Source organism: Balearica regulorum, chromosome 18 (assembly GCF_011004875.1).
Source record: "Balearica regulorum gibbericeps isolate bBalReg1 chromosome 18, bBalReg1.pri, whole genome shotgun sequence".
NCBI classification, from domain to species: domain Eukaryota; kingdom Metazoa; phylum Chordata; class Aves; order Gruiformes; family Gruidae; genus Balearica; species Balearica regulorum.
Genome location: NC_046201.1, coordinates 1251276 through 1277161, shown reverse-complemented (window position 1 = coordinate 1277161; position 25886 = coordinate 1251276). Strand labels below are relative to the sequence as shown.

The following is a 25886-nucleotide window of genomic DNA, read 5'->3' as shown; positions in this document are numbered from 1 at the left end:
CCACCTGCCGCCCCCGCCCGCCGGAGCCCGCTCCTCGGCGGCGGCGGCGCGGCCCCTCCCCGGGGCACGGGGCGCGGGGCCGCGGCGGCCGCCATGGAGGAGGAGCCGCCGCCGCCGCCGCCGCCGCCGCCGCCGTGCCCAGCGCGGGGCCAGCGGCAGCCGGCGGCCGTGAGGCTCCCGCCGCGCCATGGGCCGCCTCGCCGCCGCCGCTGCCATGTCGGCCGCTTTCCTCAGCCCCAGCCTCGCCTTCAGCTCCCACTTCGACCCCGGTGAGTGCCGCAGCCCCGGGGCCGCCCCGCACCGCATCCCCCGCCGGCCCCGGCCCGCCGCGGTCCCCGCTCCCCCCCCCCCCGGCCCCGAGCCCTCCCCGCTGCCCTCGGGGGTCCCCTCCCGGGCAGCCCCCCGCGTTCTGCCGCCGCGGTCCCCGCTCGGCTCCGGCTCAGCCCCGCACCGGCTGCCCGCGCTGCCGTGCCGTGCCGTGCCGTGCCGTGCCGTGCCGTGCCGGTGCACCGTTGCCGCACCGCGAACGAAGCATCCCCTCGCCCTCACCGCCGTGAAATGTCACTTCACGGGCTCCGGGCTCTGCCAGCCGGACCCGACCCGCCGCGTTCGCCCGCGGTGAGACATGTCGGCGGGCGGCGGGACCGCTGCTGCAGCCCGGCGGCATTTTGTTCCCCGGGCTGGAGAGCGCGGAGGAATCCCGGGGGCTGCGCTGCCTCTGAAGGCATCTCTCGGCTCAAACCGGAGTCACAACGACAGGAATGACGGGGATGGTGAGAGGGAGGAAGACGGTGCTGAGCCCCCGGCTGCCTGGGACGCCTGCCCGCCCGCCTGCCCGCCTGCCCGCCTGCCTGCCCGCCGGCCTGGGGGGCTGGGGGTCGCCCCTTGGGCTGGGAGAGCCGCAGGGGTTGGGCGAGGGGACGGGGGATGGCGAGCGGGCGTTTTGGGGCGCAGGCTGTTATGTAAGGCGCCGTGTTACGGCCTCGGCCGCGTCGCAGCTGCAGGAAGATGCTGCAGACGCGGGAGCGGAGCAGGGGCTGGCTTTTGTGTGTGCGTGTTTTGGGGCTGCTGCAGCGGCAGCCTCCCCCCCTCCTCTGCCTTTCGCTCCTTGGCTGCCAAACGCTGGCAGCCGCCTCGTGTCCCCCCCCCCCGGTGCGGGGGTCGCACCCGCGCAGGTCACCGGGAGAACCCTTCGTGTGCGGGACCCGCTGCCCACGGAGCATCCGCCGAGGTGGGAAGCCCTGGCGAGGCGCGGGAACGTCCGGTGGGGCTGGCGGTGTGCTCGGCACCGGCCCTTTGTTTACCAAACCAGGGAAAACGCGTGTCAGGGTCCGGCGGCCAAGCCGTGGTGCCGCGGCTCCCGCGTCTCTCCCGTCGCCGCCTCCGTCACCGCGAAGAAGGCAAAACGTTGCCCATACTGGACGCGGTGGTGGAGGCTCTGGCTGTCGGTTCTGGGCTCCTGCATCTCTCCCAGCCGGGGTCCTGGTCCCTCCTTCCTTTGCAGCACGCTGCTCCCGCTCCCCTGGCCCTGCGTCTGGCAGCTGCGGTCTGAATCCGTGGAGGGATTTAAAAATGAACCATGCCAGGACTCGCCAAACCGTGTCCCTCTTGCCCGAGACTTTGTCCCCCGCCTGCTTGGTATTGATTTCTGTTAGGAAGAAAACCTCTTTATTTGCATCTAAAATGCGGTAGCGCTGGGAACGGAGCCGTGTTTACTGTCCTCAGCCTCCGGTGTGATTTTGCTCTGGGTTTTCATGAGGTGCCCCATTTGCCATGCTAATCCTGTCAACCTGGGGATTTGCAGGGTACGTTTGATTTAAAAATCCTTCTGCAAGAAGGTTTCCATCGCTGCCTGTCACCGTGCTGCCGCGCGCCCAGGCCCAGGGCTTGGCTGCCGCTGTACGGCTGCCACCCACGGTTACTGGCAGGGAGAGGAATTAAAGTGGGGAACAAACCGTATTCTCTATTTCACAGCTTTGTTGATTTTGCCCGTTTGGCAGCACCTCCTGCCTGCGCGGCATTGCCGGCCGCCCGCGCCAGCCTGGTTTTCCCGGGGTTTGCTTGTGCCGGTGTGGAAGAGGAGGAAGCGCTTTGCAGGGCACGGTGGCACCATGGCACCGCAGCCAGGGGACAGGATGGGCTGGGGGCTCCGGCTCTGCCCAGGGGAGCAGGGACACTCCCGGCCCCGTGTTTCTGCATTCCCCGGAGAGGGACGGTGGGAAGCCGCAGCTGCCGGGGCCGGGCTGTGGGCTGAGCTGGCAGCGGGGAATGGTGACGGCGGCGTCACCTGGGGGTGGAGGTGCCGAGGGCATGTGCGACCGCAGCAGCCCATGCTCCAGCCTCGCCTTCTGTTTTTGGTGAGGCCGCTCGGCTCAGCTGTCGGATGTGCCCATGCCGGGCTGTGCCGGCTGCCTGTGCCGGTGTGCACCGCTCCGGGGGGGGTGCATTTGCTCCCAGCGCCGGGGGCTCTGGGGAGGGGTCCCAGCCCAGTGGCCTCGTGGTTCCCGTCTTGCTTCGCTAGTCCGCAGGCCAGATCCAGAGATGCTCCCGCATGGTGCACGAAGCGCTGGAGCCACCGGCAAAGCACCGACCACCCTGCCAGCGAGAGTCACCACCATGCCACCTGCCCCAAGCTGGGACCCTGGCCATCCAGGGCTTCCCGTGGGAATTGGGTGCCCACTCGGGTGCCCACTCCCTGCCCTGGAAGTGCCGTGGCCTGTGGCAGCCCGGCTGAGCAGACGCCGCTTGGAGGCACCGGGCAGAAGTGCCGCGTCCCCTGTGTCACCCGGGTGGGCAGCGCTTTGCTTTGGGGTCAACGGCACCCCCGTTCTCTCGCAGTGAAGCTGACGGCAGCTGCTTGGGCACACAAGGATGTCTCTGCTCGGGGAAAGGGCTGCTCCCCTCCTCGCCTTGCTGCCTGCCCTGCCTGCCCTGCCTGCCCCAGCTGCCCTCCCTGCTCCTAGCCCGCACTTCCCCATCTCAGCCCCAGGACCATGTTTTGAAATAGTGAGAAACATCCTCTCTCCCCCACCTATTTCTTCTTCCCCTTTTTTTCCTCCCCTCGGCTGCCCCGGCCCTTCTCCCCGTCCCGCGGTGGCCGGTGAGGCGTTGCTGCCTGCCGGTGGCCGCGGCATTGCCGCTCCCCGCTCCGGCTGCGGGACCCTGCTCCTGGACGCTGTGTTTTGGGGGGGGTCATGTGCCAGGGCAGCGCACCTGCGCCGGGTCAGCCGGGGCTCGAGACCCTGGGATGGGGTTGAGGCCGAGGGAGGGGGAGCAGTCCCCCCAGCCCCCGTTCGTGGTCCCGGCTGGCACATGCTGCTGTCCTCTGCCCCAGGCCACACGGCAGCAGCACCTCGGCTCCGTGTCCGGCATCACCATCAGCTCCTGGCACAGGGATGAGAATGACTTGGGGACCGCGGTGGCAAAGGGGCCGTAGCACCCAGAAGGACCCCGGCAGCCTGAACCCAGGGTCAGGCACCCCCCCGTGCTCCCACCCTGGTGCCAACCGTGCCGCTGGCTGCTGGCGATGCCGAGGGAGGATGAGGAGAAGGTGCTGCTGGGGCTGGACGCAAAGGGCGATTTGGGGCAGGGAGGTGGGAGCTCCTCAGGCGGGAGATGAACGTGGCGGCTACGGGGAGGCGTAACACCTCGCACGGCCAGGGCAGCACCGCAGCCGGCGTCCCATCTCGCCACGTTTCCCATGAAGGAATGGTGCACGGGAGGTGCCAGCGGCACAGGGCCCGTCTGTCCGTCCGGGCTGGCGGGCAGCAGGAGCCAGGGACACAGGCAGGGGTTGAGTCCCGGTGCCTGCAGGGGTGCCGGGGGTGGGCAGCGGCAGGGTGGCACGTGGCGAGCCCCCGTCCCCGGCACAGCCTGGCAGCTGGGCTGCCGCGGGAAATGGCATTGGCGCAGCGCTGCAGTGCAGCAGGGCAGCTGGGCCCCGCTCGGCGGGGGGGGACAGATCCAGGCAGCCGGCAGCGCCGCTCCCCCGGGGGTGCCGCTTTGCTCCCCCCTTCTCCCCTCCTTCCCTCCCTCCGCGTGCCGCTCCCTCCCTGCTCCCCCGCCCCGCGCACACGGGCGATTGCGTTCTGGATGGCGATACAGATCCCTGTCAAAGCCAATTAGGAGAAATTAATACGCCGGGGTTGAAAGGGCTCCGTGCTCCCGGGGAGGGAGTGGGCTGTGACTCACGGGCTCCCTGCCCGGCGCTCCCAGCCCTCCGTGGGACACCATGTGCCAGAGCAGCCCGTGGGCTCTGCCCGCCCCGGCACCGCGTGTTCCCAGGCAGAGCAGGGCTCCGGTGCCCGCCTCGCTGTGCCGCACAGGCTGCCTCGGCACCAGCCTTGCCGCCCCGGCGGTGCCGGGGCACGTGGGGCAGAAATGGCACCGCCAACGTGCTGCCCAGCTTGGGGCTGCGGCGAGGGGCTGTGCTGCGCACCCGCACCCATGGCCGCATCCTTCCCACTGACATGGGGGGTCTGCATTTAGCTGGGGGATCTGTTTTTAGCTGGGGAGGGTCTGTCCAGCCAGGGGGTCTACATTTAGCCGGGGACCTGCCCGGTCCCCGCTGCCGGCAGCCAGGGCAGGCAGAGCAGGCAACTCGCGCTTCCCGGGCTTTTCCTCCTTCACGTCGTGCTGCCTCACGTCCCGCTAATTCCCTGGGCTGGAACGTCCTCGCCAGGTCAGGCAGCTCCTGCGCTTGGGTCAGAGGGGCTGCTGGGCCGCTCTCATCCCGCATGTTTCTACCCCGTTGCTGCACCGACTCGGCTGCCTGGGACGGAGGGAGGAAGGTCCCGGCCGTGCCCTGCAGCTGCTGCTCCTCTCCGGCCGCTCCTGCCCTGGCGAGCGCCCTGGCGCGGGGCTTTGCCCGTCAGGGTGGGCCGAGCTGGAGGGACCCTGTGGGGACGCGGTGCAGGGCACCAGGCCGGGGCAGCCATGGGCAGGGCTGGAGGGTGACGGTGCTGGCGCGGAGAGGAGCCGAGCCGTGCTGACTCAGCGTGCCCGGTGGCAGGAAAATAAATCTCCTCTGGGCATTAATCCCCCTGACAGCCCGAGGAAGCGTCGGTGGAGCGTGCTGCGCGGCCGTCTTAGGGCAATCACTGTCACAATATCGTTTGGCATCGGTTGAGCACTGAGAGCCGCTGCAGCCTGGCCTAACGGCCGGGGGCGCGGGGGGGGCCGGGGAGCATCCCGGGCTGCGCTGGAGCTGGTGCAGGGCTCCCGGTGGTGCTTGGGGCTGGCCGAGGGACAGAGAGGACGCGGGGCTGGTGGGTGTGGGAGGGCTCGGCACTGGAGGAAGGGGGAGCGGGTCCAGGATTTCCTGCAGAGCCACCGTCCCGCAGCCTGTGACGAAGGTGGTGGGCGTCAGGGGGTCCCGCTTCCCGTCCCTTCCCCTCTGCCAGCCGTGGCCAGCATCCTCCTCTGTAACCCGGTGCCAGCAGCCGTGTTAAAGTGGTTTGTTTTAATTACCGGAGCGAAGGAAAATTCCAGTGTAGGCAAACGCAGTAAATGGAGCAGCACTGCCCGCCCGGCTGGGCAGGGACCGGCGCTGCCCTCTGCGCCTGGGCAGGGAGCGGCTCTCCCATGGGCGCTCCCAGGCTCCGTCCCGGCTGCGCCGGGGTGTCCCGCTGCCAGGCCGCCAGGTCAGCCTCCACGGCCCTTCGTCTTTCCGAAATACCTGTGAGGTTGTGTGCTCCTCGCGGCGCTCGCTGTGCTCCGCAGCTGCAGTGGCTGCACCCCAGACGGGTGTTTGGGAGCAGGGCTGAGACCCCCTCCCACCCTTGGGTCAGCCCCGCCACCGTCACTCCAGCAAAATAGGGTTTTTCTGGGCTCTCTGGTCTGCGTGCTCCTGCACACGTGGGTGATTTGGGCGCTGTGGGGCTGGCCGAGAGCAGGAGTGGTGCAGAGGGGTGCCGGGCTGGCTGGTGCCGAGCATCCCCCTGGTTCATGCCCTGAGCATCCTCGACGCTGATCCCCGTTCCCTGCCTCGCCGTGGGCTGCGGTGGGGGACGCCCCGGCAGGGCCGTGCAGGGCCCTCAGCACACGCTGCTGCTCAGGGCCGGGACTGGCTACCGTGGCTTTGGGCAAGCTCCGGCCACCTCCCACTCTGCCGGCACCGTGGCTGCAGCAGCCGTGGAGGAGCCCATCGCCGGTGATCCGCGGGGTCCCCTCCGCACGCCTTGCCCAACCCACCCGGGCGGCATTTGGGCGCGCGGGGCTGTGACGTGCCCTCGGCTGCTGCCAGGTGCTCGGCGATGCTCGTGGCGATGGCACCGCGCAGCTCTGAGGTGTGGGGCAGGTGAGAGGGGAGCCCTTGGGGAGCCCCCGGCTTCGCCGCTGGAGCAGCTCGAGGCTCGGCGGGAGGGAGGGGGTGGTCTGCGGCGGGGGCAGAGCCCCTCCGGGGCTGCTTCAGCTGCCAGACCCCACGCCGGGGTTCTGCCTGCCCCATGGAGCATCCCCCTGTCCGCTCACCCCTCGACCTCCTCCTGTGCAGGGCCTTGCTCCTCCGCCGCTCCGTTCTGGAGCCAAAGCTTCTCGTTTCATAACGCCGCCGAGCATTTCTGATAAAAATAGGCTGCCCCGCTCCGTGCTGCCTCTCTCCCGCTGTTACGTAAACGCTGCTCTGCCGGCTGGCAAAAGCCTCGCCTCGGCCGGTGCCGCACGCTGTCGGCGGCGGGACCGCGGTGCCGTGCTCACGGGCAGCCCCGGCTGCTGGCACCGATCCCGGCACCGGGATGGCGGGGTCCCTGCCGGGGTGCGGGCAAGGTTGGGGTGAACGCTGCCCCTGGGCGCGGAGGGCCAAGGTCGCTCCCTGTCCCTTGGGACAGCGGGTTTGCCATGATGCAGCCGTAGCATCCCTACTGGCATGGGAGGCTTTACAGCACCTGAAGCAGATTTAAAACACCAAGCAAGAGAATTCGGCTTAAATTATCAATTGAATCTTGCTTTGTGTGCTTTTTTATATATTAATGTTTTATCAGAAAATGCAGAAAGTTGATCGCGGTTGGGCTGTGTCGGCTGGAAACCAGCTCTGCAGCAGGGCAGCCGTCGATGGAGGAACTTGATTTTTTTTGTTTCTAATCAGGCTGACATGCTTGGTGTATGCACAACACTGATGCAGCTTGGCCTGTACTTATTACAGTCCTAATTTTTATTTCAACACGTTAGAAAATGATGGATGATCTTTTTTTATTTTCCATCTAATTATTTTTTTATTGCTAATTCATCCCAAGATGATAAAACCAGAATTAAAAGGCAAGAATCAATCCTTTTAAAATACTTCTGCATTGGTTAAATAAGCCCACATTAAAAGATACATAAGGAGAACAGATTAACAAGGCGTGCCTTGCATTTAAAATTAACTGATCTATTAATCACCAGAGAGGTTCCCCGAATGGCTCTGGCTGTTTCTGGTAGGAGAAGGTCTCTGGGGCTGGGGGGTACTGGGTGCTGCTTCCCCATGCCCCAGGTTCAGCTGCCCAAAGGGATGTGTGCTTCCTGCGGGATTTGGGTGGAGGATGCTGTGGGTACCGGCTCCGTGCCGGGCTCCCGGGTGGCACCGGTGGGTAGTGCCAGCCCCAGCCCTGCTCCCCGCTCCTGGCCGTTCCCGTGGCCGGAGGGATCCGGGCTCAGGGGTGCAGCAGCTGGGGACATCCCGCTTCTTCCCTGCCGCCCAGCTTCCCGGTGCCTCGGTTTCCCTCTGGAGCCGCAGACAGACTGCGAGGAGCAGCCTCGTGTTTGCGTGCTAAATGGCAGCGGATGGTTTCTTGCCGCCTGGATGCATGTGGGTGAGCAGAGCGCTCGTCCTGTGGGGTGTAAAATTGCTTTCCTGGAAGCTGCCCATGGATCTGGGGATTAACACGCGCGTTACCAGAGCTGTGTCTGTCCTGGACAGCTGCCGGGGCCGGGGAGCACTGAGCCCGCGGCTGGAGGTGCCCCTGGGTCTTGTGTGTTTGGATCCAGCCCTGCTCCCTGCCTGAATCCTGCCCTGCTCCCTGCCCACATCCAGCCCTGCTCCCTGCCCGAATCCTGCCCTGCTCCCTGCCCACATCCAGCCCTGCTCCCTGCCCAAATCCTGCCCTGCTCCCTGCCCGCATCCAGCCCTGCTCCCTGCCCGAATCCTGCCCTGCTCCCTGCCCGAATCCTGCCCTGCTCCCTGCCCGACTCCTGCCCTGCACCCTGCCCGAATCCTGCCCTGCTCCCTGTCCACATCCAGCCCTGCTCCCTGCCCGCATCCAGCCCTGCTCCCTGCCCGCATCCAGCCCTGCTCCCTGCCTGAATCCTGCCCTGCTCCCTGCCCGCATCCAGCCCTGCTCCCTGCCCGAATCTTGCCCTGCTCCCTGCCCGCATCCAGCCCTGCTCCCTGCCCGACTCCTGCCCTGCTCCCTGCCCGAATCCTGCCCTGCTCCCTGCCCGCATCCAGCCCTGCTCCCTGCCTGAATCCTGCCCTGCTCCCTGCCCGCATCCAGCCCTGCTCCCTGCCCGAATCTTGCCCTGCTCCCTGCCCGCATCCAGCCCTGCTCCCTGCCCGACTCCTGCCCTGCTCCCTGCCCGAATCCTGCCCTGCTCCCTGCCCGACTCCTGCCCTGCTCCCTGCCCGAATCCAGCCCTGCACCCTGCCCGCAATCCAGCCCTGCTCCCTGCCCGAATCCAGCCCTGCTCCCTGCCCGAATCCTGCCCTGCTCCCTGCCCGAATCCAGCCCTGCACCCTGCCCGAATCCTGCCCTGCTCCCTGCCCGCATCCAGCCCTGCTCCCTGCCCGCATCCAGCCTCTCCCAGCCGCACACCTGCTGCAGGGTGCTGCACCCTGGCCCAGCGGGCTGCACCCCGGGGTGCAGGGCCTGGCAGGTTCATGGGGTGGGAGCTGCGGGAGGGCGGTGCAGGGGCAGGGGGAGATGTGCAGACCATGCTCCCGAGGCCGTGGAGCATCGGTTGCCTCCCGGACGGCCCTGCGAGCCCTCCCTGTCCCCCGCCGTGCGGCCGCTCGGCAGTCACGGGGCAGCCATCCTCTGCGCGTTACAGATGGGGAAACTGAGGCACGGGACCGTGGCTCGCACCAGGTCCCGCTGCGGGAGGGCAGACAGGAGCAGGGGGCCGGGCCGTGCCGTGCCGTGCCGGGCCGGGCCTTCTGCCCCGGAGCTATCGCGCGTGCCCTGCCTGCGCGGGGGGAGGGTGCCGGGCAGCCCTGCCTGTACCTGGGCGGGCGGGCAGGAGCCGCCGGGCCCCGGACGCAGGCTTCGCCCCGGGCTGGGAGCGCTGAGCTGCCGCCGGGCTCTGCGGGAGCCCCGGCTCGTCCCTTCCGCACACGTCAGCCGCCGCCGGCCCCGCCGGGCTCCGTTCTCCGCCGGCAGAGAGGAGCGGCGGCCGCAGCATCGCCCCAGCCCGGCGGCAGCGTGCCATGGCCGGCGGGGCGGCCGCAGCCACCCGGCGAACGTGAGTCAGCAAAGGGAAGGGGCGGGCAGCAGGGCCGGGACCCCCGGCTTTCCCCCGTCCCCGTCCCAGGGACCGGCCTTCGGGGCTGCGACCTGGGCTGGGTGGGCAGCGCCAGGGGCGGGGGGGTGCAGGCAGCGCCGGGCAGGGCTCTGCCAGCGCCGTGGGGTGGGAGGGCAGCGCGTGCTGCGCCGCGCCCCGCTGCACCCTGCTCCACCCCGCGGCACCCCATTGCACCCCGCTGCACCCCATTGCTCCTCACTGCACCCCATTGCTCCTCGCTGCGCCCCATTGCGCCCCCCTGCACCCCGCTGTGCCCCCCTGCACCCCGCTGCTCCTCCCTGCACCCCGCTGTACCCCGTTGCTCCCTGCTGCACCCCGCTGCACCCCGCTGTGCCCCCTGCACCCCGCTGTATCCTGCTGCACCCCACTGCACCCCATTGCTTCCCCCCTGCACCCCGCTGTGCCCCCCTGCACCCCGCTGTGCCCCCCTGCACCCCGCTGCTCCTCCCTGCACCCCGCTGCACCCCGCTGCACCCCGCTGCACCCAGCATCCCCAGTCTGTCTCCACTGCCGCTCTGCTCCCGTTTGCCGGGGCTGGGGCAGGTGTCCCTGGGGCTGGAGCTGTGGCCTCGCCGCTGCCACCGCACTCCGGCCCGTCCCCTCTCGCAGGGCTGCCGGGGCGAGCGGGCAGTGCCCCCCGGCTCGCACACGAGCTTGCGGGTCGCTGGCCTGGGCTGGCCCTGGGTGCTGGGGGCTCCCTGAGTGATGCAGCAGTTCGTGCTGACCAGGCTGGAGGATGCACCGAACTGGCCGTTCTCAGCCTGACCCCCGTGGCGAGGCCGGCTCTGCACGAGCGGTTTTGGGGGGAGCACTGCAGAGCTGTGGCTGGAAGAGTCCCACGGGACCCCCGTGGCCGGGGCAGCTCAGGGCTGGTGCCAAGCGCCAAGGCCAGAGGAGGGCATGGTGCTGGTGCCAGGGGACCCTGCTCCTCCTGGGAGAGCAGGGAGCAGAGCCTCAGGATGGGGTGCAGGATGGGGTGCAGGATGGGGTGAGGCCCCCAGCTTCTCTTGAGACCCCTCAGGTCCTTCGCACCACATGCAGCCACTCCTGCACCCCGGTGCTCCCTGTGCCCCGGTGCTCTGGCAGCTGCGGCTGCAGGTGCACTTGACCTGGTTTTGGGGGCATTTGACCTCTGAACTGATGCCACTTTTCCCATCGCCATGCTGAACGCCTGTGCTTGCGGTTACGGGGAAGGGCAGCGCTTGCTTGCCCAGGCAGCCGGACGGTGGCGGTGGGTCGTGGTGGTGGTGGTGCCCCTGCCCTGGCATGGCACCCTGCCCGGGCTGGGCTGGTCATGGCTACCAGGTCACCGGTTGTGCAGGTAGGGAAACTGAGGCAGGACCAGCCGGACCTCACAGGCTCGTTGGTTTGGAGAGTGGTTTGTTTGCAAAGCTCCGGTTCCTGAGCCGCGGCCGAGGGGCAGCTCAGCTGACGGTCCTCGTTGGAAAGGCTTCTGTCGCCACGCTCTGCTCCCCGTCAATGTTCAAAAGGCCCTTTTCAGTGAGTCATTTTCTCTCTTGCTGTCCCACTATCCAGGGAAAATGGTGAGATTTGCGGTACAAAGTGTGTTCACCATGGAAACCAGCTGAAAGGAGGGGGAACGCCACCCCCCGCTCCTCCCAGGTTCGGCTTTGCATCCACGAGCCTTAGAAGATGGCTCTTGAGCTCCTTCACAAGCGCCGGCAAAGAGTTTGGTGTGGCCCGGGCTGCGCCAAAGCACGTGGGGCCAGTGCCATCTGCTCGCCACCGTGCCACGAGCCAGGGTGCTCCACGCCTGTGCTGCGCGGGGTTGGGCAGTGCCAGGGAGCAGCCATGTGGTGCCGGCTCCTGCCGGGGTGGCAGAACCTTCCCCCAGACCCTCCGTGCCCTTCAGGTGCCTTTCTGAAGGACACGCGGGAGCTGGCAGTGCGGCGTTGAGCCTCAGCCCCTGCAGACGGGCAGCACGGTTGGGGTGCGGGGCCGGTGATGGGGCGATGCCCCGTGGTCCGTGCGTGGGAGCCGCGTGTGTGCCATGAGCATCCCCAAGGGGCTCGGCACCGCGCTCGGTGGTCTGGGTGAGAGCGGGGCGCCTGTCCCAGCCCCGCTGTCCCGCAGGGAGGGCACCACGCTGGGCACTGCCTCATGGCTGCGGGGCTGCGTGCGGGTCCCCGGCGAGACCGGCTCTGCTGGCAGCACTGTGGCCTTCCGGCTTCCTCGCACCACAATCGTGCCGGTTGTTCGGGCGGGCTCTGGGCAGAATAGTAATGTGGCAGCTGCAGCCGGCGACGGGGGCCTGGTGGGGACGCGCAGCTGGGCCACAGCCACCACCACCGCCACCGTGCTCCCTCTGCCCCAAGGGGACACGGCACGGGCTGGAGCGGGGCAGCGGGTGCCGGGATTTGGGGTGTGCTGGTGCCTGCAGGGTGCGGTGCCCGGCAGAGCAGCTGTGTCCCCATCGCCGTGCCCGGTGGCCTGCGGTCTGGGGTCAGTGCGGGGCTCGGGGCAGGAGCTGCGGTTTGCCCAGTGGTGCTTGCACGTGGGATGCTGCGGGGTAGAAGCAGAGCTGTCGGCAGAGCAGCGTCTGCCCCGTGCCAGGCCAGGGGCTCCCGGCGGCGTTGGCAGGTCTCTGGCAGACCCTTCCCCTGGGGGAATCTCATTTCCGAGCTCCGTGGATGGGACAGGGTGGGAGCTGGCTCTGCCGGGGCACTGGGGACCGGTTTCCCATCCTCCTGGCTTCCACAGGCGCAGCATCCGTCCCGCCTTGAGATGCCGCCTCGCTCGGGGCTGCTGCTGCTGTTGCCATACCTGCCAGACGGCAAACCCGCAGGGCTCACTGCCGAGGCTGGGGGGGCCTGGGACCCCCGAGCCTGTGCAGCCGCTCTCCACGGGGTGTCATTGCCGCCCCGCATCCATGGGAACCGTGCCCCCTGTCCCCCTCGGTGCAGGCTGCCGCCAGGGTCCTGCCTCGGCTCTGGGGTCCCCCCTGGGCTCCCCACCCGTCCTGGCTGTGAGCTGAGCCAGAAAAGGGGGCACAGCAGTGCTGGGACCCCCGCTCCCCCCGGCCGCTCCCTGCCAAAACCCCCGTGAGCCCTGATGTGCCCCCGCATCCCGTGACCCCCGCCCTAGGCAGGACCCCCCGGCACGGCCTCATCGCTCCCTGCCCCCCCCGCCCCCTGCCCTGAGCCCGAGCCCCTCCTGTCCCGCAGACGGCACCCCCCTTAGCGAACTCTCCTGGTCCTCCTCGCTGGCCGTGGTGACTGTTTCCTTCTCGGGGCTCTTCACCTTCATCTTCCTCATGTTGGCCTGCCTGTGCTGCAAGAAGGGGGACATCGGCTTCAAGGTGAGCTGGGGACGCGGGGGGGGCGGTGGGCTTGCCCTGGGGCTTCTCCCTGGCAGCCCAGCGAAGGACGGAGGCGCCCGGAGGCTCTGGCTGCAGGATCCCCTGCTGCTGCCAGGGCCAGCCCAGCACCAGTGCAGGATGTGTCCCAGCTCAGAATAGCGTTTCTCAGGGGGAGCTCAGCCCCCTCTGTCTGCCAGGGTGCTGCCAGGGCCCAGCATCGCTGTGGGCCGTATTCTGACCCAGCCATGATCCCCCCCTCTGCACAGAGCCTGGATGCTGCGGGGCTCAGCATCACTGGGGGTCATATCCTGACCCAGCCAAGCTCCCCCCTCTGCAGAGCCTGGACCTGTGGGGCTCAGCATCTCTGTGGGCCGTATTCTCACCCATCCGAGCTCCCGGCTCTGTGCGGGGCCAGGCCACCGCATGGTTAAGGGCCGCGGCGGTCCCACCCGCACGCCCCCGGGGGTGGGAGGCACCCTGACCTCACAGGCACAGAATGTGCCGAGAAACGTTTTTTCTCTAATTGCTGGGATTTTTGTGGAGGCTTGTGGCGCCCGCGGCAGGAGGGGGTCAGGCAGAGGGGGGGGACACGCCGGGCCGTTGTGTAACTGTCCCACACCGACTGGAGCACCTCGGCACGCCGGAGGGGAACAATGAGCCCCCTCGTGCCCCCGCGATGCACGTATATATATATAGGGGTGCAGGGCCGGGGCCGGCCACTGCCCGTGTCCGGCGGGTCGCGGTGCATGGCACACCGCGGGGCAGCGCTGCCGGCGGGGTTGGCAGCGCCATGAGGCAGGGCTGCCCAGGGCGAGATGCTCACCATCGCCTACCTGCTCGCCCAGGCGGCTTTCGGGAGCCGGGGGCTGGCCAGGCGGTGCAGCCAGGTAATGGGACCGGGGTGCCAGGGGGGTGGGGAGCGGGTGCCTGCCCCAGGGCCATCCCCATGGTGGGGGGGCGTCTGTGTGTCTGCTGTCGGGGTGCAGGCAGGGCTGTGCGCCGGGAAGGTGTGATTTCGGGGTGTGCGATGCGGGGGTGAACCCGGCGGGGTGGCGGGCAGAAGGGCGTGCGGAGCAGGCTGCTGGCAGCGGGGAACCCGCAGGGTCAGTTGTCTCTGCTCGGTGTGTGCCCCTCCGTGCGCCCCCCGGCCCAGGAGTTTGAGAACGCCGAGGGGGACGACTACGTGACGGAGCTCTCGGCCCAGGGCTCGCCTGCCCCCCAGCATGGCCCCGAGGTCTACGTCCTGCCCCTCACCAAGGTCTCCCTGCCCATGGCCAAGCAGCCGGGACGCTCAGGTAAGCCGGGGTGGGGGGGCAGGTGGCAGTCCACGCAGGACCCCTGTGCGCCACGGCTGGGGATCCAGCATCACCGGGCTGCGGGGAGGGGGCGAGGTGGGGATGGTGGGTGTCCCCTGCTAAGGAAGGACGGCTGCAGCAGAGCCCTGGCTCTGGCCGGAGCAGCTCCTGGGCAGGGGACAGGCAGCTGAGGTCCCTGGGGAGCGCTGCCACTGTCCCTCTGCGCAAGGGTCCCGGTGGCCTGGCACCAGCCCCGTGCAGGGACATGGGCGCCCTGAACTGTGACACCCCAGTCCCGTGTAAACAAGCCCGTGAGTGGGAGAGGAATGTGGGGGGCGCCCGGCCGCGGTCCCCTCCGCCCAGTGTCACTCCCCGGCCTGGAGAATGGCAGCAGTGTGGCGGGGCCGGCGCGGTGCGAGGCGGCGCGGCGCAGCCCAACAATGGCCCCATTGCTGCCCGCCCTTGGCATGGGTGCCCAAGGGGCAGGACCTGCGCCCGGGGTGGGGGGGCCGGGAAGGGGCTAAATGCCAGAGCTCCTGCTGGGCTCAGCTTCGATCTCCCTGGTCTGTGAGGAGGAGAAGGGGCAGGGAGCCAGCTCACCGCTGCCACTCCATTTGGGGACGCTGGTACCCCGCGTCCCCCAGCTCTGGGAGGATGTCTGGACAGGAGGATGCCCGGGCTGCAGGGTGCCTGGGGATGGCTGCAGTGGGGGCTGCTCCGCAGCACCCCGGGGTGGTGCAGGCCCCGGCACCGGGTGGCACGGTGGGGACACCAGGGCTTGGCCGGGACCGGCAGGTAACGTGGGCAGGCTGGGTGGGCGGGCAGGCAGGCAGGAGGGCGTGCGGGCAGCTGGATGTGCTCTGTTACAGTGCAGCTCCTCAAGTCGGCGGACCTGGGGCGGCAGAGCCTGCTCTACCTGAAGGAGATCGGGCACGGCTGGTTCGGCAAGGTGAGCGGCAGGAGCAGGGGCCCCTGGGGACACCCCGGTGGCACGCTGGGATGCCAGCTGTGGGGCCGGGCTGTGCGAGACGGGGTTCGGGGTTCGGACAGAGGGGACGAGCCTGTCCCTCGCCCCAGGTGTTCCTGGGGGAGGTGAACTCGGGCATCAGCAGCACCCAGGTGGTGGTGAAGGAACTGAAGGCAAGCGCCAGCGTGCAGGACCAGATGCAGTTCCTGGAGGAAGCGCAGCCCTACAGGTATGTCCGGGTTCGCTCCACTGTGCCGCTGCTGCACGGGGCACAGCCAGGGGTGGGGATGCTGTGGGGTGGTCCCCGGTCCCCTCTGTGCCACGTTTGGCAGCCAAGCAGAGCCGCGGCTGCCCCGAGGAGGTGCCCGGCCGAGCTCTCCAGGCCCCACAGCTCTGTCCCGGCCCCATCGCGCGTCTGCCTGGGGCTCAGTGCGGCAGGACAAGGGCTGTGCCGGGAGCCGCTGGCCGCGACGCCGGGGCAGCGGGCTGCGGTGAGGTCATGGGCAGAGCGGGGCTGAGGGGGAGGGTGCGGAGCTGCTCCCTGTCCCGGCAGAGCTGAACAAATGTGCCTTTGTGGCGCATCCCAGGGCGCTGGGACGTGCTGGTACCCGCTCCTGGCGCTCCCGGCAGCCCCCGCGCTGGTCCCCAGTGCAGCAGCAGAGGAGGCAGGGTGACCGTTCTGCAGGGGTGCTGCTGTGCCCCCGCCCCGGCCGGCGTGGTGCTGACCTGGCCCCGTTGCTCTGCCCCGCACAGGGCCCTCCAGCACACCAACCTGCTGCAGTGCCTGGCCCAGTGCGCCGAGGTCACCCCGTACCTGCTGGTGATGGAGTTCTGCCCACTGGTGAGTCCCGTGCGTCCCCCCCGCATCCCGTCCCACTCCCCGAGGTGCTGCCGTGGGGCTGGGGGACAAGCTCCGGCTGCGAGGTACCGCGGAGGGGGTTGCAGGGCTGCGGGCAGGGAGGGGTGCGTGGCAGAGCTCTGCCCTGCTGGACATGGCCGAGCCCACGGCGAGCCGAGCTCCACGGAGGGTGACGGTGGCACTGCCCTGCAGGGTGACCTGAAGGGGTACCTGCGGAGCTGCCGGGGGGCCGAGGCCATGACCCCGGACCCGCTGACCCTGCAGAGGATGGCGTGCGAGGTGGCCTGCGGCGTCCTGCACCTGCACAGGAACAACTACATCCACAGGTAGGCTGGCCTGGCACCCCGGGGGACCTGGGGAGGAATCGGAGGGTCCGGATGCGTGGGGTCCCCAGGACACCGGTGTTCCTGCCCCACCGCTGCTCCTCCTGCCCAACAATATCCTGGTGCTGAGTGAGTTGCAGACGGAGACTCCAGCATCAGTGATTTTGTTGAGGAGGGGGTGCGCTGCCGTCGGGGACCACCAGACCTTCTCCACCCAAGCCAGGCGCTGCGGGTGGGTCCTTACGAGGGTGCCCGGTGCTGTGGTCAGGGGGACACGGGGTCCCTGGCTGTGCTGCAGAGGGACTTTCCTACGGGCATCTGGGGGGAGGGGGGTGTCTCGCGTGTGCCCCGTCTGTGCGACCCCTCCAGGGCTGGAGCAGCCGCCTGGGAGCCCGGCGCTGTGCCAGTTGCCCCGGGACACCCGCTTTCTGCTTGGCTCAGCGCGTGATGGATGGACGACGGACGGAGGCGCAGCTGGAGCCGCGCAGGCATTCCTGCTGTGCATTTGGTGGCTGGTTATCGGCACGCCTGGTGTTCAGCAGCGAGACCGCTGGCCCTGCTGCTGCACAGCCGTCCCGCTCCCACCACCAGCCCACTGGTCACGGCAGTATCCAGGGCAGGGAGGGGGGGCCGAGCACGGACCCTCGGTGCCCGGGTGGTGGGTGTCCCCTGCCCCCCCCACGGTGGTGGTGACAGCACCGGGGTTTGCTTGGCAGCGACCTGGCCCTGCGGAACTGCCTGCTCACCGCCGACCTGACCGTCAAGATTGGAGACTACGGGCTCTCGCACTGCAAGTACAAAGTAAGGCTGGTTTGGGGGAGGAAGGGGCTGGGGGACTGCGCACCGTGACCCCGTGGCACACACATGTACACACACACACAGACACACGCTGCACCGAGCCCTGCCCCCCCCCCTCCACGCGTGCATCTCCCTGCCCCGGTGGTGCTGGGGCAGCCCCCTGGGCTTTGCTGGGGCAGCGGGGGGGTGCTGTCCCACAGACCACCCTGCCAGGGACGTTTTGTGTCCAGGACCAGGCTGCCCGCCCCCCCCCCCCCCCCCCCCCAGCTTGTTTTCCCCGGCTGGCAGCTCCCCCTGAGCACAGAGGGGGGTTTGCTCCCCCCGAGCGCTGCCCCCCTGCCCGGCAGAGTGCAATGCAGCCGGGGCTCCCTGGTCCTGCCTGGGCTGGCCTGGATGTGCCCCTCTGCCAGGGCCAGGTCCCCGCAGGCAGCTGCCAGCACTTTGGCAGGGGGCTGTCCGTCCGTCCTGCCTGCTCTCGGCTGCCTGCGGCTCCTGGCAGGGCTGAGACTGCAGCCCGGGAGTGGAGGGGGGCGGCGGGAGGAGGCCGTGGGGCTGGAGGGGGCTCAGGACGGGGAGACGGGGAGTGGGCAGAGGGGGCTGGGGGCTTGGGCAGAGGGAGCAGAGCACAGTTGGGGGGGGGATCAGGGACCCGGGGTGCAGCGATGGGCTGGTTGGGGAGGGCGGGGGGGCGGCAGAGCCAGGGCCAGCTCTTGCCGCGGTGTGGCCGGTCCCTTACGCGTAGGTTTGACGTTCTCTTCTCGTACTGACCCTGCATACTTGGCAGGACGACTACTTTGTGACGGCCGACCAGCTGTGGGTGCCGCTGCGCTGGATCGCGCCCGAGCTCATTGATGAAGTGCATGGCAACCTGCTCGTTGTAGACCAGACCAAGTCCAGCAACGTCTGGTGAGTGGGGTCGGGGGGGGCACGGGGGGCTGCTGCCGGGCACGGCACAGGTTGGCAGCCGGGGGATGCAGAGGGAGGTGTCTGGCACGAGGGCAGCATCAGTGACGTATCAGGGTGGATCATTTTTGGGATCACCGGCTGGTAGTGGAGTGGGGGTCTCCCCGTGCCCCCAGCATCTCGCCCTGCCCGCAGGTCGCTGGGCGTCACCATCTGGGAGCTGTTTGAGCTGGGCAGCCAGCCCTACGACCACTACTCTGACCGGCAAGTGCTCGCCTACGCCATCAAGGAGCAGCAGCTCAAGCTGCCCAAGCCCCAGCTGAAGCTGTCGCTCTCGGAGCGCTGGTGAGGACCCCGGCCGGGCTGCGGCCGCATCCTGCCCCCTCCCTCTCCCTGTCCCCCGGCGGGCGGGGGGCCGGGGCTGACCCCCACCCCTCCCCGCGGCAGGTACGAGGTGATGCAGTTCTGCTGGCTGCAGCCGGAGCAGCGCCCGACGGCAGAGGAGGTGCACCTCTTGCTCTCCTACCTCTGCGCCAAAGGGGCGACGGAGGCGGAGGAGGAGTTCGAGAAGCGCTGGAACTCCATGAAACCCAATGGCGGCGCCAGTGCCAGCCACCACGGTGCCGAGCTCTCCTCCTTCCCGCTGCTGGAGCAGTTCTCGGCCGACGGCTTCCCCTCGGACGGGGATGACATCCTCACCGTCATGGAGACCAGCCACGGCCTCAATTTCGAGTACAAGTGGGAGCACACCAAGACCGAGCACTTCCAGGCGCCCCTGGGGTCCCTGAGCCCCAGCAGTGCCGCCCGCTACCATGACCTCTACTACCCGGCCACGACCACAGGGCGCCTGAGCCTGGGGGTCTCGCCCTCCTGCTACGAGTGCAAGCCACCGGGCTGCCCCGGCCTGCCGGCACCCGGCGTGGTGCCCATCCTGGGTGCCCACAGCCCCTCACTCGGCAGCGAGTACTACATCCGCATCGAGGGGCCCGGGGAGGGCAGCGCCGAGCTGGACTACGCCATGTGCGCCTACAGCCCCGCGGGCGAGCGGGGGTCCCCGCGCCCCCCGTCCTGCTGGAGAGCCCAGGGTGCCCGGAGCGATGGCGCCTATGACTCCGACAGCAGCCCCACCGTCTCCCTCAGCATGGAGCCGCTGCTGGGCCACGCACCGGCGGGCGAGGGCTCCTGGGAGTGTGCCGAGTATTACCCGTACCCCTGCCCGGGGCAGGAGCCGCGGGGCTACGAGCCGTCCCCCAGCCGCGGGGCCGAGGGCTACCTGCTGGAGGAGGAGCCCGCCCAGGCAGGCAGCCAGGACTGGCCCGTCCCCGGCTTCCAGCCCAGCATCTTCACCGACCCGCTGGGCATCTCCCCGTCGGTGAACTGTGCCTACAGCCCCGGGGGGTACGGGGAGCCGCGGGCAGCCCCGCCGGGCGGGCGGCTGCCAGGGCAGAGCGGGGCCCGTCCGGACTGCGTGATGCTGGAGCTAGGCAAGGACAGCCCCCCCGGAGCCCCCCACCCACAGGGTGCGAGCCCCCCAGCTCAGCGGCATCCCTGGGCCTCCAACAGCTCCTCCAACAACAACATCGGCAGCGGCAGCCCGGCGGCCCGCGAACCCCTGGCCAGTGACAGCTGGTGCTACCGTCGCATGATCACCTTCCGGGGGCTGATGGCCAAGCCGCTGGGCACCGTGCCACGCGGCCAGCCCCAGCTCGGGGGGTCCCCGCTGGGCCACGACTTCCGCCGCCCGTGGCAGGATCAGCCCCCCGGCACGGCCGGCAGCTCCTCCTCCCCGTGCCACTCGCCCTCCCCACGGCGCCAGGCCTGGCACAGCCGTGACTCATCAACCTCCGGCTGCTCGCAGGCAGCAGCGCTGGCTGGCAGCCCCGGCACGCCGTGGGGCCCCGGCACAGCCCTGCCAGCCGGAGCGGGGGCCCAGCACAATGCCTGCCTGGATGAGAGCGGGGAGCGGAGCAGCCCTGCCTGCAGCCCGCTGCCTCATGCCATGGCTGCGCCGGGGCCGGGGGAGGCCAACCCCGTGGTTGGCACTGCCGCCCCGAACCCTGACCCCCCCACGGAAACTGGCGTAGATGGTGCCCAGCCCGTGCCAGAGGCCTCCGAGGCGCCCGTGCTGGTGCCCAGGGAGGCTGCCACCGAGAACGGGGTGTGTGCCGCTGGTGATGCGGACCGGACGCCGGACAAGACCTTCTCCAGCGCCAGCTTCCCCAGCGTGGATGAGGTGAGCGATGAGGACACAGCAGAGCTGACCTCCGGCGTCTTCACCGACTTCTCTGGGGACTACATGGAGCGGGTGGAGGCGGCCCCGGCGTTCAAGTCCCTGCAGAAGCAGCTGGGGACGCCGGACTCCCTGGAGTCGCTGGACATCCCCTCCACGGCCAGCTCATGCGAGGCCTTCAGCCCCACCGCCTTCACGCCCGCCGGCCAGCCCAAGGCCCTCGACAGTGGCTACGACACCGAGAACAACGAGTCCCCCGAGTTTGTCCTCAAAGAGCCCCATGAGCCCCGAGAGCCGGAGGCCTTTGGCCAGCTGGGGAAGCCACCCCCGGGGCTGCCGGGGGATGAGGGTGAGGGGGCGGCCACCGAAACGCGGCTCTCCACCTCCCTCGGGGCTGAGCTGCACAGCCTCGCTGAGAAGAACCCCTACCGCGACTCTGCCTACTTCTCTGACTACGACGCCGAGGCTGAGCGCGGCCCCAAGGACGAGGAGGACAGCGACGGGTCCCAGACCCCAGAGGCTGAGGAGGGTCCCCGGCCCCCCATGCAGGACGTGGGGCGAGCCCCCGTGCTGGGAGAGGACCCGCTGCACCCCCCGGGGGCACCTGGCAGCCCCCCGGCAGTGCCCGGCGTGGCGGTGGCAGTGGACGTTCAGGCAGCGGGCGGTTTGGCGGGGGACTGGAGGGAAGCAGAGGCCAGGAGTGCCCCGGCCAGCCCCACAGGGCAGGGCTCTGGCACCGATTGGCGATCCATCGGCACAGTGCCAGTGCCGGGCAGCTCGTTGCGCCCTGACGGAGACGCCTGTCCCCCGGGCTCTGTGCCGCCCAAGACTTTCTTCTTGACTCCAGTGCTGGCAAGCCCTGGGGAGCCGGTGTCCATCGGAGGGATCGGTGTGCCCGAGGGCATCCCCGGACTTGGGGGAACCGCAGCCGGGGGCGAACAGACTGTGCCCCCCATGCCAGGGCTTGGGGAACTGGGGCTGCCCCCGGAGGGGACTGCGGTGGGCGATGCACCGGGGGGTCCCAGCACGCTGCTACCGGGGGACGAGTCTCCCCCGGGCCTCTCCCCACTCCTGTCCGCCCGGGAGCCGCGGCTGGCCGCCCCCGAGCGCCGCGAGGAGCCGGAGGAGGAGGAGGAGGATACAGAGGACAGTGACGAGTCGGACGAGGAACTGCGCTGCTACAACATCCAGGAGCAGAGCGAGGAGAGCGAGGAGGAGTCGCCGGCCGTGCCCATCGTGGTGGCCGAGAGCCAAAGCAGCAGGAACCTGCGCAGCCTCCTCAAGATGCCCAGCCTGCTCTCCGAGGCCTTCTGCGAGGACCTGGAGCGCAAGAAGAAGGCTGTCTCCTTCTACGACGATGTTACCATCTACCTCTTTGACCAGGTGGGCAGCCGTGGGGTGGGCAAAGCCGGGTGCTGGGCACGGCTCCATGGCATTTCTGGATGCCGGGGACCGGTGACAGGAGCCGTCCCCAGGCGTGCCACCAGCGAGGGTCCCTTCCCACCTGTCTCCCCTTGTGCAGGAAAGCCCCACGCGGGAACTGGCTGAGCAGAGCTTCCCAGAGCCCCCCCAGCCTTCGGGGCAGCCCCCCGCCGGCAGCAGCCCCCCCAGCCCGGCAGACAGGCTCGGTGCCTCAGACGACTCCTTGGACGGCAACGCCTCGGAAGAGAGTAAGGGTCTGGCGGGGGGGGTGATGGGGGCCACAGCGGGGCAGGCATGGTGACCCCCAGGGTGGGCTCAGCCCCCTCGCTCTGTGTCGCAGGCGGTGGCTTCGAGTGGGATGACGACTTTCCGCTCATGCCAGTAAAACCATCCCTGATGTCCTCGCTGACGGGGACGCCAGCGGAGCCCGACCCGGCCGTGCCCGCGCTGCCTGCACTGGTGCCGGCGCAGAAGCAGGTGCTGCCCATACAGTTCTCCCGGTTCACGGTCTCACCCGCTCCGGTGTCCCGGTTCTCCATCACCCACGTCTCCGACTCGGACATGGATTCCATAGGAGGTGAGTCCCCCCCCCCCCCCCAGCACAGCGCTCTGCAGGCGGCCAGGACCCCCCTGTCACCCCCGGGGGGCCAGAGAGCTGCCATCCCCCCGGTGCCAGCTGCGGTGGGAGCCGGCGGGTGTGCAGGACACCCTGCCCTTGTGCACCGCGGCAGCACGGTGACCCGCTCATGCCGATTCTCCGCTTGTTGCAGGCAGCAGCGAAGATGGTGACCGGGAGTGAGCCAGCCGGGACGTCGGCCAGGCATTGCCCCGGCACCAGCACCGGTGTGGGGCGGCGGAGGACGGCGGGGCCGGGAGCGGGGGCCGGCCGTGGGCTCCCAGACTGTGCTCTGGATTTTTTAGGCAGATTTTTATCGGAAGGAGCTCATTTGCTGCTGCGAGTGGGAGCGGGGCCGGCACGGCCCAGGGCCAGGCGGTGGGTGACGGCCGTGCGTGTGCGTGTGGGTGGCTGTGTGTGTGCGTGTATAAATAAGACACATATATATATATATAGACATATATATATATATAAATTATAGCATTTAAAGGGTAGTTCCCTGACCTTGCTAACATTTGCGAAGTGTTCCCCCCAGTGAAATCCCCCTCCCCGCCTTTTGGCTTCTTGTCCACATGTTTGTCCCCGTGTCCCCGCGCTGTCCCCCCCCCCCAGGCCATGCACTTGACCTTGCACCTCGCGGCGCTTTGCTGCCCGACGGCTGCCCCACGACGCTCCCGAGCGAGGGGCTGCCGGCTGCTGCCGCTGCTTGATGTCACCCTGAGCCCACCCGCTCCCCATGCCGGGGCTGCTGCCCGCTCTCGTGCCCCCACGCCTGGGGTGGGCAGCACAGCTCGGGGGGGGCTCAGGGGACCGGGGAGCTCCCCCCTCCCTTGCTTTCTGGGGAGCAGTCCTGGCCCAGCACGGTACCCTGAGGGCTGGCGGGACCCCTGCCCCGCTGGGGCAAGGAGCGGCGTGGGGAGGGCTGGCGGGGCGGGGGGTGGGGGTGGGGGGGTTGTGTGGGGGGGGGTGGTCCTGGCTGCCTCCACGTGGGGCAGCACCCCCCGGGACCCACTGACCTGACTATTTTTGTATTTAAAGAAAAGGATTAAAAAAAAAAAACAACAACAAAAAACCCCAAACCAACCCAAAACCAACCCCAAACAAAACGCACCCTAAGAACAAAACTTTCTGTCGACTGAACCCACATTGATGCGATTTAATTTAAGTTATTGCTGCCAAAGAGACGTAACAAGTCGGGGGGGGGGGAGGGGCGCTCGCGATTTTTTTGTTCCTTTTTTTTGTTTGTTTGTTTGTTTGAATTCATTTGAGGCTTAGGATAATTGTGCAATTCCAGCTTCCAGAAGGAAATGGAAGTAAGCGGAGCTGAGCGAAACCTTGAAATCAGGGCTGGTTCCTTTGGGGTCTATAGACCAAACCCTGAGGTGAGAAATGCCCCCCCCCTCCCCTTGCCCCCAGCCCCTTGTCCTGCAGCCCTGGCTGGCTCCTGCCGCCCCGCGCACGTGGGGCGAGGGCACACACGCTCGTGCAGGGACACGTGCGCAGACACACACGCGCACCCGCGTGGGACGGGGCTGCTGCCTGGGGGGGTTCTGCTCCACGCCGGGGCACGGTGCCGTGGGACAGGCCCGTCCCCAGCTCGGCACAGCTGCGGCACCGCGGCGATGCTGAGTCCGGCCTGGTGCCGGGTGCCGGCGGTGCCGTACTCGCCCACCCTTCGCCCACCCTCACGCCCAGCCCGGAGCTGCAGGCCCCGGGGGGTCCCCGGCTTCAGCCCCAAAATCCAGGGCGGCTGCGCCTGCCCCGTACCCGCCGCTGGCTGCCTCTCCTGCAGCAGCCGCTTGGCCAGTCACCGATGGCAATTAGGCCTTTATTTAAGAAGTGGTTTATTTAAGCTCAGCCTGGCCTGTAACCACCCCCCCCCGCCCCAGCGCTGCCCTCGCAAGCTCTTTGCTGAATGCTGTGCAGCTGGGGGGGGCCGTCACCCCGTCCTGGCCGCTGTCCCGGGGTGCAGCACCCATCTGCGGCGGTGGGGTGCAGGAGCGGAGGGGGGTGTGTGTGTGTGGGTGCCCCGGGTGCCCTTCCCGCAGCACCCACCCTGCTGCACCCCCGGCCCCCCCCCGCCGCCCTGCCTGCACTGCGGGGGGCTGGCTCGACCCCCTGCCAGGCCCCCCCGGGCCCCCAGGGCGGGGGGATGCTGCTCCTGCCGCCCCCCGCTCCCCCCGGGCCCCCTCCTCCCAGCAGCCCGGGTTTGGTCTATGGCGCCGCAGGTCCCTGCCTCTGGAGGGCAGCATGAGGACAGAGCTGTGTCTTGGATATTTTTTTTAATAGAAAGGCTACTATTACATTGTCTATTTTATCAATACGGGTCATAATTGCTGTATTTTTTATCAGTGCTGATTTCCATACAGCTCCCAGCATGTGTGTCAAATATCATCGGGCCAATAATAAAGTTTTTAAAATATCTTAAGCCGTTTGCTGCCCAGATCATTGCCCGGCACGCAGGCAGCTGCCAGCTCTCGCCCCGCGCGGGGCTGGACGCTGCGCATCGGACCGGGGCTGGGACCGGGGCTGCTCGGGATGGAGCCCAGCGCTGCTCCGAGGCCAGGCGGATGCCTCCAGCCAAAGAACACACTGGGGGTGGGAGTGGTGGTGGTGATTTTATTGCTCATAAATTACTTTTTCTCATAAAAAATTATTTCAGGTTACATCTTGCAGGTGCCACCAAGCCAGGAGGTGCAGCGAAGCCCTGGGGGCTGGCTGGAGCCCGGGGTGGCTGCCCGGGGGTCTCGGGGGAGCGGCAGCCCTCGGCACGGGGCTGGAAGAGGACAACAGCGGTCTGGTGGCCGAGGGGACCCCAGGCCTGCCCCCACCCCGGGCTGTGAGCCCCCCACCCTCTCCCACCTGCCCTAGAGGAGCCCTTCCCCTCGCCCCTGCCCCGTCTGCCCCCCCCCCATCCATCCATCTGCTGCAGCCCGGGGAGAGGAAGAAGCGGCACGTCGCCCAGAGATCCCAGTCCTCGTGCACAGCCAGAGCCCGAGCGGCTGCAGGAGAAGCCGCTTTCCTGCGGCGGAGCTGTAAAATCCATCGAAGGGGATATGGCAGCGATGAGCCATCGCGTCTGACTGGGAAAGAGCCCTGCCTGCGTGGAAACCCACAGGCAGCGACCCACGCGCCCGGGGCTCTCTGTGAGCACCAAAGCACCCGCTGAACGGGCCGCGGTGCACTGGCGATTAAAAAGTGCAAAATGACAAATACAATGGAAAAGGCAAAACCTCTGAGGGTGCTGCCCCCCCGCACTGCCCGGCACACAACGGCTCACCCACGGGGGACACAGCTCCTGCCTGGAAAAAAGAAACCCAAACCTCTTCTGCCTGTTCCCGTAGCAGGGATGTGACACCCACCCCCCCCCCCCCCACCCTGCGCGTCGGCTCGGCTCAGGGTGCAGCAGCAGCCGGGGGCTGCGGGAACAGCCCAGGCACCAGTTCACTCGGGGGCACGCACCCCAACACTAAGCTTAGCGAGTGTGTGTGTGTGTATATATATATATATTTATCTCTATCTATCTCTCTCTCTCTCTCATGCAGCCCTAGTAATAGCGGAAGAGCAAACAGCCAAGCAGGAGGTCTGGAGGTGAGAGCCTGTTTGAGGGGAGCACCCTTCAACTGCCGGGCACCCCACGGGCCCCGGGCACCCCAAGGCAC

At 68.5% G+C, this 25886-nt stretch overlaps 1 protein-coding gene across 4 annotated transcripts; it reads left to right on the top strand.

The window, feature by feature from the left end:
* Positions 1 to 23933, top strand: AATK (apoptosis associated tyrosine kinase). Of its 4 annotated transcripts, XR_012838214.1 has the most exons (15): positions 1 to 269; positions 12678 to 12811; positions 13965 to 14106; positions 14976 to 15055; positions 15184 to 15302; positions 15827 to 15914; positions 16125 to 16258; positions 16972 to 17056; positions 17838 to 17959; positions 18152 to 18301; positions 18404 to 21569; positions 21709 to 21856; positions 21949 to 22185; positions 22379 to 22602; positions 23519 to 23933. XR_012838214.1 is itself a non-coding variant. In XM_075770338.1 (14 exons), the coding sequence occupies exons 1-14, from the start codon at positions 188 to 190 to the stop codon at positions 22405 to 22407; spliced, it is 4716 nt and encodes a 1571-aa protein (XP_075626453.1). In that variant the 5' UTR covers positions 1 to 187; the 3' UTR covers positions 22408 to 22802. The 4 variants fall into 4 exon arrangements, 3 of the variants coding, with proteins under 3 accessions (XP_075626453.1, XP_075626456.1, XP_075626455.1); XM_075770338.1 differs by lacking the exon at positions 23519 to 23933 and having other exon boundaries at positions 22379 to 22802; XM_075770341.1 differs by lacking the exons at positions 1 to 269; positions 23519 to 23933 and adding an exon at positions 9010 to 9432 and having other exon boundaries at positions 22379 to 22802.
* Positions 23934 to 25886: the final 1953 nt, after the last annotated feature.

Bases quoted from the DNA above. Each gene is read 5' to 3' on its own strand.
- AATK (XM_075770338.1), top strand. From the start codon at position 188: ATGGGCCGCCTCGCCGCCGCCGCTGCCATGTCGGCCGCTTTCCTCAGC. The intron at 17,057-17,837 runs GTAAGGCTGGTT...CATACTTGGCAG, and splicing joins TCTCGCACTGCAAGTACAAA to GACGACTACTTTGTGACGGC. The intron at 22,186-22,378 runs GTGAGTCCCCCC...CGCTTGTTGCAG, and splicing joins GGACATGGATTCCATAGGAG to GCAGCAGCGAAGATGGTGAC.